The sequence below is a fragment of the Narcine bancroftii genome, chromosome 8, assembly GCF_036971445.1.
Source record: "Narcine bancroftii isolate sNarBan1 chromosome 8, sNarBan1.hap1, whole genome shotgun sequence".
NCBI classification, from domain to species: domain Eukaryota; kingdom Metazoa; phylum Chordata; class Chondrichthyes; order Torpediniformes; family Narcinidae; genus Narcine; species Narcine bancroftii.
In genome coordinates this window covers 158,395,046-158,410,668 of record NC_091476.1, presented here as the reverse complement: position 1 = coordinate 158,410,668, position 15,623 = coordinate 158,395,046, and the positions used below count along the sequence as shown (strand labels likewise).

The window sequence follows — 15,623 nt, the reverse complement described above, 5'->3', positions numbered from 1 at the left end:
TGACAAAAAAGAATGGATCCTCCGAAAGTGCTGTGTAAAAATTTGAATAACAATGGCACTGTTACATTTGGGTTTTTTTTAGAACTGCAACAAAGAATGCAGCGACACTACTGTATTTCCAGGGTCCAACATTGATAGAATACTAGATCAGAAAAGGGCAGATTCTGTTTATTATTTTGAAAGTCACCTCTGTGTGAACTATGGGCATGTTAATACACTATGGGAATTATGTGATGCAACAAGCCAACATTAGATTACACATTCCCCATTTGGTCTTTGCACAGGCAAGACAGACAGCTCATTCATTACAGTTTCGTAGTTCTGTAGTGAGGAACTTTGTATGAGCACTGGGTCCATCTGTGGCCTCAAATTCTTTCACACAATAAACACACCATTTTTCTCCTCCGTGATTATGGTCTGTTGAGTAAATGTCACGTGAGATCATGAAATCCTCACTTTATTCTGATTGTGATCAATTCAAACAATCATCGTTTAGGTTGTGAAATAACGCAGGGAGTTAAATTTTGTGGGAAAAAAAGTACATTAAAGTTTGTGACATTTTCCCCTCCAAAATCTCTTTTTTTCCATCATGAAGGAAGTTTTATCCAGTCGACCGATTCCTAGTGGAACAATATAGCCTTTCAAAATAAACAAAATAATAAACAAAATGGAGACCCAGGTTGGTTAAACGTGGCCTGCTGTCGACTTTGCCTACATTCATGTGCAAATTGTGAATATGGATCTCTGTAAAGACAGGTGTAGCAGTTGTTCACAAGACCCCACTATATGTCTGCTTATATTGTGATGTATGGCCTTTTAATTCGGGCAAGAATGCGACAAAATGAATGACAGCACCTAATTATTTTGCAGCAAAATGAAATTTCTACCTTTGGACGTGTTGCATTGTTCTGCAGCTCATTGTTATCATAATCTTTCAATGCATTTCAACTTTATAATTTGTGTGTATTGAATATGTAAACATTTGAGCCTTTCATGGTGACAGAATTTTGAAATAAAGATTGTTCAACCACTAACTGTATGAAAATTGCTCCCTAACAATTGGGTAACAGTGGCAGCATTTCAATACAAAGTCCTGGAACACCTGGACAGCAAAGACGCATACATCAGAATGGTCTTTCTGGACAACAGTTTGGCATAAAGCAGCATCGTCCCCTCGAAAATGATCAGGAAACTCCATGATCTGGACCTCAATAACCCAAAGTGTAATTGAGTCCTGAATCTCCTCAGCTCCAGACCACAATCAGTGATGATTTGTAAGAATATCTCCTCCATAATCTCCCTCAGTACTGGAGCACCACAGGGCTGCATTAATAGTCCCCTGCTCTACTCACCTTACACCTCGCTCAGTAGGGAAATAAAACCATCTACAAATGGGTGTATAAAAAGGGGCGATAATTCAGCATGCAGAGGGAGATTGAAAACCTGGCCGAATGGCGTACTAAAAACAATCCTGCATTCAATGCACTAAAAACAAAAAAGTTGATTGTGGATTTTAGGAGGGGAAAATCAGAGGTGAAAAATCCAATGATTATTGGGGGATCTGTGGTGGAGAGGGTGCAAAAATTTAAATTCATGGGAGTCACTATCTTAGAGGACCTCTCCTGGATGAAAAAAGATGAGGAAGGAGAGGAGGGAAGAAAGGACTGGGAGAGAAATAGAGGCAAACAGTTAAGAGGTCATAGGTGGATATAGATGGGAGGGTATATAGAAGAGAAAAGCAATAGGGGGAAGGGTAGCTCTTTGATTTGAGAGGGAGAAAGGCGCTGGGGAGGTGAAGGAAAAGAGAAAGAGAAGGAAAGAGAAGAGAGACTTGTGGGAGGGGTTGAGAAACTGTTTAATGCTGTCTGGTTGGGCAGACAAAATATTAGACTTTGTTCCTCCAGTTTGCAGGTAGCCTTGGGGTTTGGCTGTTGGTGTGGAAGTGGAGTGTGGAATTAAAGTAGTTGGCCCTTGGGAGTGCTCTGATATTGCACTGGACAGAGAGGAGGTGCTCAATGAAATGATCTCCCAGTCTGCGTCCAGTCTCTCCAAGGTGGAGTAGACAAAAGCAGGAGCTATTAATGACCCCTGCAGATTCACAAGTGAGGCATTGCTTCACTTGGAAGAACTGTTTGGGACCCCGAATGGTAGTGAGGGAGGAGGTGAGAGTGCAAGTGTAACATTAAGGTCACAGGGATAGGTACCAAGGGGGTGAATAGTGAAAAGGGATGAGTGGATGAGGGAGACCCAGAGCGAGTGGTCCCCTAGTAAAACAGAGAGGGGAAGATGTGTCTGATGGTGGGATTATGTTGTAGGTGGCAGAAATTGTGGAAGCTGATGGGGTTGTTGGTGAGGACAAGGGGAATCTTGTCCTTTTTGCATCTGGGGTAGAGGGGGCCAGGGCAGATGTGCAAGTAAGGACCGAGTTGATAGCAGTCAAGGGGAAGTTGTGGTTTTTGAAGAAAGAAGACATCTTGGATGTTCTGGAATGGAAGATCTCATCCTAGGAGTAGATATGACAGAAGTGGAGGAATTGAGAGGAAAGAATAGAATCGTTTCATGGTACAAGGTGTGAACAGCATGGATTAGTTGCTTTAAATTAAAGCAGTTTCCTGCCAAAGAGAGAATCATTTAATTTCTGAGAATTATTAACTTTCATTAATAAATTGTAAAAGCAGTAATAAATAAATATTGTGGGTCATTTCAGAAAAAGGCTCACAAAGAGGTGTGCTAGTCCAACACTACTATTGAAACGAGAAAGAGAAGCAAAAGAGGGCTGCTTCAGAGAAATCGTGCCCATGGATCCTGCTTCTTTCATCAATTGCACCACCTCCATGAGTCCAGTGAACATTAGCCAACCATTAACCTTCTTTCTTAAATAAAAAGACAGATGCCACAATGTGATCTCACCAATGCCCAAGATAACAGAACCCTGCTCTTCTATTAAATTCCCCTCACAAGAATCAGCTTTCCTAACTTGGCATCCTCGCCTACTAACCTTCTGTGAATCATACATGAGGGCACCTACATCCCTCTGAATCTCAGGTTTGGAATTACTTACTATTCAGATCAAACCTTTTTTTTTGCTAAAATGTACAATTTCACATTTTCCCAAACAATTCCCCATTTGTCAGATCTTGCCCATGTAATTAACCCATCCATATCCCCTGAGCATCACCCTTATGCTCTCTTCACAACTTCCCTATTTTTGTATTATCAGCAATTTATCAATTCATTTACCACCTCATTGAAGTTATTTATAAAAGTAGTAAAAATGTTGAGGTCCTCGCACAAGTTACTGAGATGCACTGAATATTAATGGCTCATTGACACCTGATTTCTTGTTCTCACCAATCTTTGGCCTTTGCCAACATGTAATATATATTTTCTCAAGAACCCTTGATATGGCACCTTATAATTGATTCTGGATACCTCAGTATATCTATTGTTTCCTCTTTACCCTCGGCAAACTGTACATTACTTTTTCAAAGAACTCAAATTAGTAAAACATGATTAATCTTACACAAAACAATGTTGATTCTGCTTGACAATCTAAAGTCTATCAAAAGCCGCTGCTGGAATATTGAATGCTAAAAATTTTCCACATGAGATGGTTTATAACTTGTTTTTTGACTTGCTCTGCTTTTGAATAAAGAAGTTAGATTCACTATTTTCCAATCTAAAGGAATATTCCCCAAATTTAGGGAATTCTGGAAAATTAAAATCAATCCATCATTATTTCCATAGCCATTTCTTTTAATGCCTCTATTTACTCATTTGTCTTTTTTGCATTGTAAGATTATCAATCTGTGCTAAATTATATTCCTTTTTTTTGGTCAGGAATCCAATAACAATGTGAATGTCTATCCAAGTTTATTTGACAGCTCACTATAGGTTACTGAGATTATGATGAAGCCTGTAATAAGTTAACATGTCGACACAAGGGCCAGAGGCAGCATTCTGCAAACATTTTGTACAATTTATCAGAATTACTTGCATATGAATGTTGAATGCAAAGTCAGTGCTTAAGTATATTAAATTTCAGGACATGCCACAGATGTGCATGGCAGACGAACAAGTTTAAATTTTAGAATTTCAGCTCAGGAAAACATATCACATGGTGAATTTTCATTTTAAAATTAGAAACATAAGTACTTAATCAGTAAAAAAAATATTGAATGTGCCAATTATCTCAAGAATTTTTGTCGAGTATTTGAATTTAGTACTGGTTTTGGCTTTTGAGTTGGAGGCTGGTGCGGTGAAAGAAATTATAGCAATACATTTAAAAACCTTGTGAATGGTTTTTAATTCTGTATGAATTGTACGCACTTCAGCATTAGCCTCTCGTCATGTGGCACTGTCATTTTGCAAGTGAATTCTGGTGCAGTTGGTCAGGCAGCTGTTCAAGATGCAAATCTTGTTGGTGAAACAATGCAGAAGCAGAAGATTTGTATCCAGTTTTATAAAATCAACAGCTGCTGCAGGCAGTATGAAAAGAAAACAAAACATAGTCCTTGTAAATTGTTCTTGCGCCACTTCATGGACAACCAGGACCAATTTTTAGAAAGCTTCATGTTTTAAAGGGAAACACCAATGGGGAAACCTCCATTGTTTTCCTCTTGTGCCAAAAAAGATTTCATAAATATGTTTATTTAAATTAATAATTATCAAGTTAAGATAAAAAAACATGTTGAAACACTCTGCTGATCAGGTCTTTGGAAAGAGAAATGGAGATAAGGCCTCCAGTTGAAGACCTTATGATTCTCTTATGAGAATTGGTGATGGGCCTTGGACCTGATAAATGAGCCCTGTTTTTCTCACTGTTGATGCTGCTAGAATTTTCCAGTGGTATCTGTTTTCCTTCAGCATCTACAGTTGTCTGATTTTTAATCATATTGCTGAATTCTCAGACAAACTGTTGTAATATTAAGTATTTGGAGTGAAATCTGTGTAGTCCTAAGGAAGTGCAGGCTGGCCAAGAATGTAACCTGTGGCCTGCAGACTGATCATCGTTGGCCAACATTCCCTTTATTTTTGTCTCCCCTCCCAATGCTGCTTGAATTAGATAATAATTCTTCACAGGTTATTTAGGATACGAATAACTTGGTTTTAAATAATTAAGAAATAATCACTGGATTTATTTAAAAAACTACTTTGCTTACAAGAACTAAATTTTTCCAATCTTTAGTACTTGGAAATGTTCTTAAATCCCTTGTTCCCTATTGATCTTCAATAAGTCTCATGGATATGTTAATATATTCAGTAGAGAATAGAATTCCATTTCTAATCATAATTCAGGAAGATGCCCTCTGATATCTCAGGTGATCAATGATTCAGTTTGGACCAAATCATAATTGTAGATGTTCTTTATTCTTTGTGCCTCACATTGTGTTTTTCTTATGTAATTTTAAGCTATAGCATATTTTTGTTTTTGCATATTTTGTACATTTTTTTGTTGTTAATTTATTATGTTAGCACTTACATCTTAGCATCTCCAATATACTAATGTGGAAAATCTGTTTTGATTGTGCGTTAGTTATTATTTACTTCTTAAAAGCAATTTCAAAGAAAATCTTCCCTATTAAAATAGTGGGATGTTAATGATAAGTAACAGCCATAACCTCATGACTTTGTAAAAGATTTTACATAAGCTCTCCAAGTGTCCTGATAACAAGTTTAATTGTTGTGAAGTTAATATTGCATTCTTTGGCAAGAAACCGACCAATTGTTATTTGAGGCAAAGTTAAGTAGTTTATATACAATCCATCATTGCTTTGATTCCTGTCTATTCTGTATATTTCTGGATGTTAGTTGGTACTGAGAAACCTGTCTTGTGCTCAAATTGAGAATAATTTTAATGTATTGAGATTTTGGGAGTTCTACATGTCAGGTTGCTGTTAAAATGGGTAAGCGATATAGAGAAGCATCTTCTGAATGTCTGACATGCATTGTTTTTCAAGACCCTATGGTTTTTTTTTTAAAATCTTTCTTCATTGATCTTTGCTTTTGAATGTATGAACTTTTTTGTAAGTGTTGACTTATCCTCTCTCTCACACTCTCACCCTCTCACTCTCTTTCTCCATCCCTTCCTCCCACCCACAGGTGGTTGGAGGCAGTGAAGGGACCTGGCTAGACATATGGACAAGATTCAAGTTATTGGTCCAGGGGAGTATTGAGCCCGGACATCATTAAAATGTGAGAGGGATGGAATAGTCTTCTTGTGAAGGACGGAGCTGTAATTCAACACTGTCAACAATTTTTGCCCCGACTCCTGATGTAGCTGATTAATCACTCGACTGATGTCAATTGATGACATTTTCTTGCTTTTTAAATGAACAGGAAGCCAGCTGACCTGCAAAATCTGGCTCCAGGAACACATCCACCATTTATAACCTACAATGGAGAGGTTAAAACTGATGTCAACAAGATTGAAGAATTCCTCGAGGATGTCCTGGCTCCACCAAGGTAAGTGTCTGCTCATTAATTCAAGATATTTGCCAGATAAGTTGAAGTCCATCTGTTCCACCACAGAGGATAATGTGACTGTGATGTGATGTAAAGTGATTTTCAGCAAGAAGCCAAATGGAAATGTTGGTAAATCCCACTGCCAGCATTGTAATGAATTGAAAGCTTCTACAAATCATATAAATACCTTGGTGAACAGTAAGAGTGGCAAGACGCAGTGATGCAATTAGTAAAGTTGCTACCTCACATCTCCAGTGATGAAAGTTTAAACCTGATCTCCAGAACTGACAGCGTGGAGGTGCACAATCCCTCTGTGACCACATGGGTTTACTGCAGGTGTTCCACCAGACAAGTGTATTGGTCAGTTAATTGACCACTGAAAATTGCCCTGACCGAGTGCGTTGATGAGTTCCAGACTTGGGGGGAAGAAAACCAATGGGATTAGTTTTGAATAACTGTGGGTGGAAATTACTGCTTGACAGTATGGATTCTGAGCCAAAGGACTGAGCTGTGTGCTGCAAGTCTCTAAGGATACAGAATTTATTTGTCTGCAGTCAGCTGAAAATCATCAGTAAAATTACCTGAAATTGAATTGGCTCTGTAACAGTTTACTAATTCTGAATGCTTAAAAAGAAAAGTTAGAATACTCAACTGCCTTTTTTGGGTCTAACTACAAGGTGGGAGTTGCTTTCTTCTCCATGGATATGTAAAGAAGTTGGCTGTCCATTACATTACTGACATTGTAAAAGGTGCCATTCTTTAAGTGAGGTGATACCAACTCATTCAATTAGCTCCAATTTAAAAATCTACTATTTCAGCCACCACATTTAATGTAGGGCCAGTGACTTGGATTGGAACCCAGAGCTGTCGGTAAGGAGTTTGTACATTCTCCCCGTGACCTGCATGGGTTTTCCCTGGGTGCTCTGGTTTCCTACCACCCTCCCCCCAAAAAAGTGTGGGGTTATAGGTTAACTTGAGTGTAATTGGCTAGCACCGGTTTAAATGTCCGGATTGGCTTCTACTGTGCTGTAGATAAAATTTAAACTTAAAAACAATCAACAGCTCTCATTAACTTCTGGAAACACTATAGCAGTGAAATTTGTCTGAGGAATTTTGTCCGATTTACATTTTTATCTGCTTGATAATAGTTCCAGAATTTCTGAATAACCTATTGATTTTGGAACTGAGAAATATCAGGAGATCAAGATAAATCTCAAATCTTTAAAGTTAAAATCTGTACATACAGGTACTACAATACTGGAAGTGAACTCGTTATCCTGGTCAATTCAATCCAGACGCGAATGGTTTAGTTTAGTTTATTGTTATCTGTACAAAGAAGCAGTGAAATTCTATGTTTGCAGTGTCATCCAGGTATCACTAAAAAGTTGCAATTTTCCAGCACCATTTTAGATTTCGAGCTTCGCAAAAATCATGGTTAAAAACAAAGTGAAAAGATTAATCTTGACACTGTTAGTTTCAGTTTCTAGCACTTTAGCATAACAGGCAACACAATGGACACTCAGTCCTTAGCAGTTGGATGGGAATCCAAATCTTGGTTTACTCTACTGTAACTTTACAGCATCTCAAATGACTGAATTCGATGTCTAAATCCTCCACATCCCCAATATTTGGTTAAAGTGCATCAAGTTACTGGGATGTCCTGCCAATAATTAGACAGTACTGATTTTTGTACTAAAGGTTTCTCATTATTCCACATCTTACATTATCATTTTAAAATATTTTATATCTTCAGGATATGTCAGTCAACAAAAAAAAACAGTTAATTACAAGACAGTCACTATTTGAGTTCCAATGCAGAGTTCTTGGCTTAGATCTGAAGGAAAGGTTTAATTAAGGCAGAGAACATTGAAAGATCTTGGAAGAGTGAATAGGCAGTATGTGCATCCCTTGGCAGAAAAACAAAGGGATAAGGATGTAAGGGAATAGCAGAGGGATTAGCAGGTGGGCGAGGTGCCAGGTAGGATCGGTGATGAAAGCAAACTTTACTCTGAGAGGGGTGAGGAAGTTACTGCCTGAAAGACTCGAGGCACAACCCCTCACCTTCACCCTCCCACTCATCCCCCCTTTCTCTCCCAGTTTTTATTCAGACACCTGTCTACTTTTTGCTTGTCTATTGAAGAAGGGCTCAGGCCCGAAACATAGGTAGTATTTCTTTTCACCCTATGGATGCTGTGCGCCTGGCTGAGTTCCTCCAGGATTTACTGTGTTTTTTTTTTACCCTCACCTGAATATTCATAATTGTTAAGATGAGATTTAACAGGAGTAATATGGTAAGAGCAGAAACAGTTCTAACTTTTAGCTCTGGAGGAACATAATGGTGTGAAAAGTTCGTTTCTGTGCCACCAACATTATGGTCCTTTATTGTCCGGGGAAAATCTGGAATATTAATTTGAAGATGTGGAGTTCACTTCACTTAACAATCAAAATCTCCAATTAAATCAATAGAATTATTGATGTCCATCTATTCTACATTTTCAATAGCAGGCGTGCACTATAGGTGTAGGTCAGAGATCAATCTGTAAAATCCCAATTCTGTTTCTCATTCATAATGCCTTCAAACAGAACTTTGAGCATAATTTCCAGACTGGTGAATAGTTAAATATATTGTATAGCTTTTAAAGCATCACTTACTTAATATATAAGGACTACAGAATTCAGTACAAAGTAGTTTTGAGAGCTTAAAGCAAAATTTATTCTCCAAGTAGCACATTTCTATTGAATATTGCTCTGACACATCAAAAAATTGCCCTTTCAGTTCATTTTATTAGATATATTGAAAATTAAATCCTACTCATTTTTCTCATTGTAATTGAAAATGAGCACTTCCACTATCTGGTAAAAGGGTGCTTCAGAAGAATTTTTTTATTGGCAGGATTTTGCTGTGTGCTTAGAGACGATTAGTATCATATTGGTTGTTTGGACTCCTGCAGGGATGTGTGCAAACATTTTTAACAGCAAGCAACAATAGCACCTAGATCATTCTGCAATCAAGTGTGTCCCCTTCTTGCATTGCTTATTGTTGGGAGTGGTTGTGTGGTGATCCTTCATCACAGCATTTTCCAGTTTGTCAAAAGTGCTCACAGCTTCATCGGATTGATCAGTGCAATTAATAAATGCACATTGTCGAAGGAATAGGTGCAGCGCAAAGCTGGCCATTTATAGCAATTCATTTTCAGAATACCTAACAAACAGCAAGAAACACGAAAAGAATTGTACCCTACCCCTTACTGATGGTGAAACACAACTGTGATATCAAGCCATGTTTTTTTTTTAGCTTCCAATTATTTTTTGGTGATTTTGATTTCATTGTAGCGAATGATGCTTGCATTAGAAAATTGATCATTTTTTCACAGATAACAGCCTGTTAAAAATTAATGATTATAGTTTAGATTTAGTTTGGAACTGTTCTCACAAATAACCTCTGCTCCAATTTCTCTTGCTGCACAGACCCTGTGGTTGAGACTAGAGAGTTAATGAGTGTTATTGCGGCCTGCTTGTGATGTGTTTCATCAAATTGCCGGTTGCATAATCTTGTCAATCTAAGATCTGGGGGGTGGGTGGGAGGTGGTGGGGGAATGCGGGGACAGGAGGGCAGTATTGAATAGATTTTATCATCAACTGCAACATTTTCGAGTTTCCGAGTTGCAGGTACATTTGAAGTACTTGCAGCAAAATAGTGTTGTTTGACCTGCTGGATGTGGTTTTGAACGTAGCCATCAATAATGAAACTTTGAAGTGAATCCAAATATATTATTACCTTAATATCTCACAAATGCTTTGCAGCATTATTCAACCTTGACAGTCCATCAGGTGCTGTTTGTAAATATGCTCTCCACATGAATCAACTGCAAGAAAACGGAGTGATAGCCCGATTGACTTGCATTGAAGATGACTTTGTTTATCCAATAGTGAGTGAGCCTTTAATCTACACATATAGAAAAGCTCCAGCCACACTGAATTCATCATTTAGCACAGTGCAGTTAGTTGCTCAGATTGTACCAGGGCTTCTGTTCTAATTTGTTCTGAGATTTGATGCTAAACGTCAATCTCCACTTAACAAGAGCACCAAAAAAAAACAGAATAAAAATCCGGTAGAAGTCTGGGCATGGATTTTCTAGTGATTTGTTTTAGCCCTGCTGGTTTCTGAATAGTTGTGTCAATCTAAAACAAGAGTAGAGGATTTGTAACAAAAATTAATATCTGCTTTTATGAATATATCAATAGCCTTTTGATGTCCTGTGATTGTTATTACAGGAAGGTGCTACTAAAACAGGAAACAAGAATGAGGCTGTAAGGCAGTGTGGCAGATTGTGCCGATGCCTAACCAACCAGCAACTGGAATTTAGTCCTGATCTCCCCTACTGTCTATGTGGAGCTTTCATGTCCTTTCTTTGATTTCATGAGTTTTCCTTGGGTGCTCTGTTTTCCTTCCATATCCCAATGGATATGCCGGTTGGTGCCTGCAAGTTTCCTCGAGGACAAGTGGGTGAGTTAGGGGAGTACATTCAATAAAATTGAAGTGCCAGTTGATGAAGTAAACAAAGACAATGTGGTCAAACAATATTCATGGCTTTTATTAGCAGAAACTTCTGGTACAATAATGAAAGACAATGGGTGCATACACAGTTATACCCAAGGGGAGTGTCTTTAACACTAGAGATAATGCACAGCCAATGTTAGTACAGCAAGGCTTGCCAGAGGGGAGACAGGCAGCTTTGCAGATTCACCACAGTGCACTCCTGTTGTGTGTCGGGAATGGAGTCTGAGCTTGTTCTGCAGGCAACTCGAATGCAAGCAATTAAATCTTTTCTTTCCCAAGGAGGAGAGAGGTGCTGGAATGTATCCCAGTTCCCCTCAGAATGTGTTAAAGTTTATTTGGTTGTTACTATTTGCAATAAAATGCTGTGTTAAAGTTTGTTCCTTTTGTTATGAACTAATAAAATCTTATAAAAAGGTAGAAGGACTGCCTAAAGAAATCTCTTGGTGCCTGCCACATTGACCACTGCCAGTGGGCTGATATCGCCTCAAACCGTGCATCTTGGCGCCTCACAGTTTGGCGGGCAGCAACCTCCTTTGAAGAAGACCGCAGAGCCTACCTCACTGACAAAAGGCAAAGGAGGAAAAACCCAACACCCAACCCCAACCAACCAATTTTCCCCTGCAACCGCTGCAATCGTGTCTGCCTGTCCCGCATCGGACTTGTCAGCCACAAACGAGCCTGCAGCTGACGTGGACTTTTTACCCCCTCCATAAATCTTCGTCCGCGAAGCCAAGCCAAAGAATAAAATCTTATTAGTACTAACAAAGAAACAGCAAAGGAAAATTCACCAGATAATGATAAATTCAAGATAATTAAACTATTAATAACATAACATTTTTTACTTAACTCTATCTTAAAACCCCACTATGTGCGAATGTACATATGTGTGTGTGATTAAATTCAAACCATTACAGTTTAAGCTTGATTCTGAAAAAGCCAATTTTTAAGTCCAGTTTCAAACATCATGTTGAACTTGAGGATCCTTTTTAAATCGCAGCTCAGAAGTAATTATGAAGCACTTTATAACATCTCTTTAAACACACAAGTCAGAGTATTTCAAGCTGAATATAAAAGTAGTTATATCAGATCATTCATTATTACTTTTTTCTTGTGAAAGTTCAGAGGTAGTGCGTCCATCATTTAGATGGAGGTTTAATGCAATGTTATTGAAAAAAACAGAGTTTGTTACTTTTGTTAAAGAACAGATTTCTTTATTTCTGACTGAAAATGTTAATTCTGTGGATAGTCATTTTGTAATATGGGTTGCTTTAAAAGCTTATTTGAGAGGGCAGATCATTAGTTATTCTACAAAAGTTAAGAGCAATATATGGCAGAAAGTTTAGAGTTAGAAAATAAGATTGCTGAGTTAGAGAAGGGCTTTCAGAAAGGGGTAACAGAAGATTTTTAAAAATTGCATTGGAGAGGTTGAAGTTGCGTTATAATACTTTACAAACTTATCAGTTTGACTGCTTAATTAATCAATCTAAACAATGTTATTATGAGTTGGGGAAAGAGCTCATAAGGTACTTGCTGGGCAATTGAAAGCTGAACAGACATCTCGGACTATTAATGCTGTTAAGAAGAATTCAATAATAACATAAGCCTCAGGAAATTAATGACCAATTTTATTCATTTTATCAAAAATTATATACTTCTGAGGGGAAACAGGATAATGGTTTTATTGATTCTTATTTATCTAAATTAAAGTTACCAGTATTAGATGGAATTGATGTTCAGGAACTAGAATCTCCATTTATGGATTTTGAAATTAAGGAAGCTATTCAGGAAATGCCAAATGGAAAGTCCCCAGGGGACGATGGATTCCCTGTGGAATTTTATAAACTTTTTATGATGATTTTTCTAATGAATTTCGAGAAGTGTTGAATTAAGTTACTGAAGATCAGAAGTTACCAGAATCATTTTCAAGTGCTTTAATAACTGTCATTCCAAAAAAAGATAGAGATCCATTAAAAGTGACTTCATATAGACCTATTTCTTTATTAAATGTGGATTATAAAATTATAGTGAAAGAATTAGCTAATAGACTTGCTAAATATTTGCCTAAATTGGTACATATTGATCCAACAGGTTTTATTAAGAATAGAAATGCATCAGGCAATATATTTTGATTAATTACTTTGGTCAATGCATATCGAAAGCAACCTAACCTAAGTGGTTGCATTAGATGCAGAAAAAGCTTTTGATAGGGTTGAGTGGGATTTTTTAATTTAAGGTGTTATAGAAATTTAAATTTGGCCCTTTTTTTTATTGGTTGGGTTAAGGCTTTATATACGAACCCGATTGCTAGGGTGGTGATGAATGGACAGATTTCTTTACCATTTAAATTGACTTGTTCAACTCGATAGGGCTGCCCATTGTCACCAGCCTTATTTGCATTGGTTATTGAACCGTTAGCTCAGGCTATTAGACAAAATGAAGAAATTAGAGGGATGTGGGTTAAGAATGAAGAATATAAAATTAATTTATTTGCAGATGGCGTGTTGGTATATTTGACGGAACCGGAATGGTCGTTGAAACAATTGCAAGAGTGTTGTTGATTGTAAAGTTAATTGGGATAAAAGTGAAATTTTACCAGTTGAAGTGGGAGATTATTCTGAATTTCAAACAATTACAAAATAAAGGTGGACAATGTAAAATTAAATATTTAGGTGTGTTTATGGATATGAATTATTAATCATTATATCAATTAAATTATGTACATATATTAAGATGGATTAAAGCAGATTTGATTAAGTGGAAAGATCTTCCATTAACTTTGATTGGTTGGGTTAATTGTATTAAAATGAATATTTTTCCATGAATTCAATTATTTATTCCAGTCACTACCTTGTTTACTTTCTAAGGGTTTTTTTTCCAAGATTTGAATAAAACAGTGAGAGAGTATTTATGGAAAGGTAAATTAGCTTAAATGGCATTGCATAGACTGACATGGAAGTATACAATGGGTGGATTACAACTACCATATTTTCAAAATTATTATGGAACAGCCCAGTTGAAGTTCATCAGTAGATTGATGGATTTGGATCAGCCTTCAAGCTGGGCTAAAGTGGAGATGGTGTGTATTCCTAGGGTTGAAATACATGAATTTATATTTTGTTGGAATTTAAATTTGTTACAGCAATATGATATGCCGATATTGAAACATTTATTAAAGATTTGGTTAAAAAAAAGGGTGTTAGGGTCGAAAGATAAATTATCTATTTTAACTCCACTGTATAATAATCAGCTTATTCCTTTTTCAATGTTTAACAATCATTTAAAGATTTGGGATACTAAAGGTATAAAGACAATACAAGATTGTTTTGTAGAGGGGCAATTTCTTTCTTTTAATCAATTGAAAGATTTGATATACCTGTAAATTCTTTGTTTACATATTATCAACTTAGAGCTTTGATAAAAGATAATTATGGCAGAGAGATGATTTTAGCTACTTTGTCGAGATTTGAATCTTTGATTTCCTCTATACCGAAAAAGGGTTATATTTTGGTTATGTATAATTTGTTACAAGATAGTATGGATAAGCCAGATTGGGAGAAATCTAAACTTAAATGGGAGAGTGATTTAGTATTTATTTTCCTGAGAAGATTGGGCAAGTATGTGTCAAGACAATGTAATTAAATTGACCAATGTGCATTATGGAATGGTTAATTATAATTTTTTACATCAGTTACATTATAAAAGTTTTTAAAAATTTGGATTCTTGTTTTAGATGTGGTTCATGTATTGGAACTTTTTTACATGCTGTATGGAATTGTGTTAAAGTTCAATCATTTTGACAAGGAATTAAAGTAGTTTTGGAGAAATTATATAATTTTATATTACCGTTAGATCCAATGATTTTTTTGTTGGGAAATTTATATTCATTAAAAGGAATGGGATTGGATAAAATTCAAATAGCTTTTGTACTTTTGGTGTCATCGGTAGCGTGTAAATGTGTTGCTAGTACCTGGAAAGATGATACTGAGATTAATATAGCTCGTTGGCATAATGAATTGAAAGTATGTGTTGTTATGGAAAAAGTTACTTATACTTTACATGATAATTCTTCTTCTTTTGTTAGTAAGTGGTCTCCGTATTTGAAATGTATGTATTTAGATATACTTTGAAATGTTGTTAACATTTAAAAAAATATATATATAATTGATTTTTTTTTTTGCTCACCTTAAGGGAGCTGGCTTTAAGGGTGGGAGGGGGGGGTGGGTATTAATGAAAAAATTTCATTGACTATTTTTATATTGTATGTTATATTTCTGTTTTCTTTTAAATAAAGTTGGAAAAAAACTCGATGAGCTGTCTTTCAGAGAGATATTTGTAACCATCTTCTGGGCACATGAGGCTGCCTCTCTTTTCTTAAAAGAGCAGTCAGAAGTGGTCTTACTTATTTAAAACCCATTTTTGTTGTGTATCTCCTATAATAAGGATAATAAAATACAGAACAGTCTCTCTTTCTAGAGATTGCTACCCCAATCCTATCTTCAATATTCAGTCTTCTGATTCAAAATGTCTCTCTGCCTTCAGAATACAGTTCTCTGACATCATATGATGTGACATCACCACAGTTTTAGTTTCATTTCTG

General features: G+C 36.6%; 1 protein-coding gene across 5 annotated transcripts in view; it reads left to right on the top strand.

Moving 5' to 3' along the window:
* Positions 1-15,623, top strand: part of LOC138741466 (chloride intracellular channel protein 4) — a 131,391-nt gene that overhangs the window by 90,929 nt on the left and 24,839 nt on the right. For all 5 annotated transcript variants that reach the window (XM_069895635.1, XM_069895631.1, XM_069895633.1 and 2 more), the window contains one exon: positions 6,340-6,465. In XM_069895635.1, the coding sequence (XP_069751736.1) occupies positions 6,340-6,465 (126 nt within the window). The remainder of the gene's footprint in view (positions 1-6,339; positions 6,466-15,623) is intronic.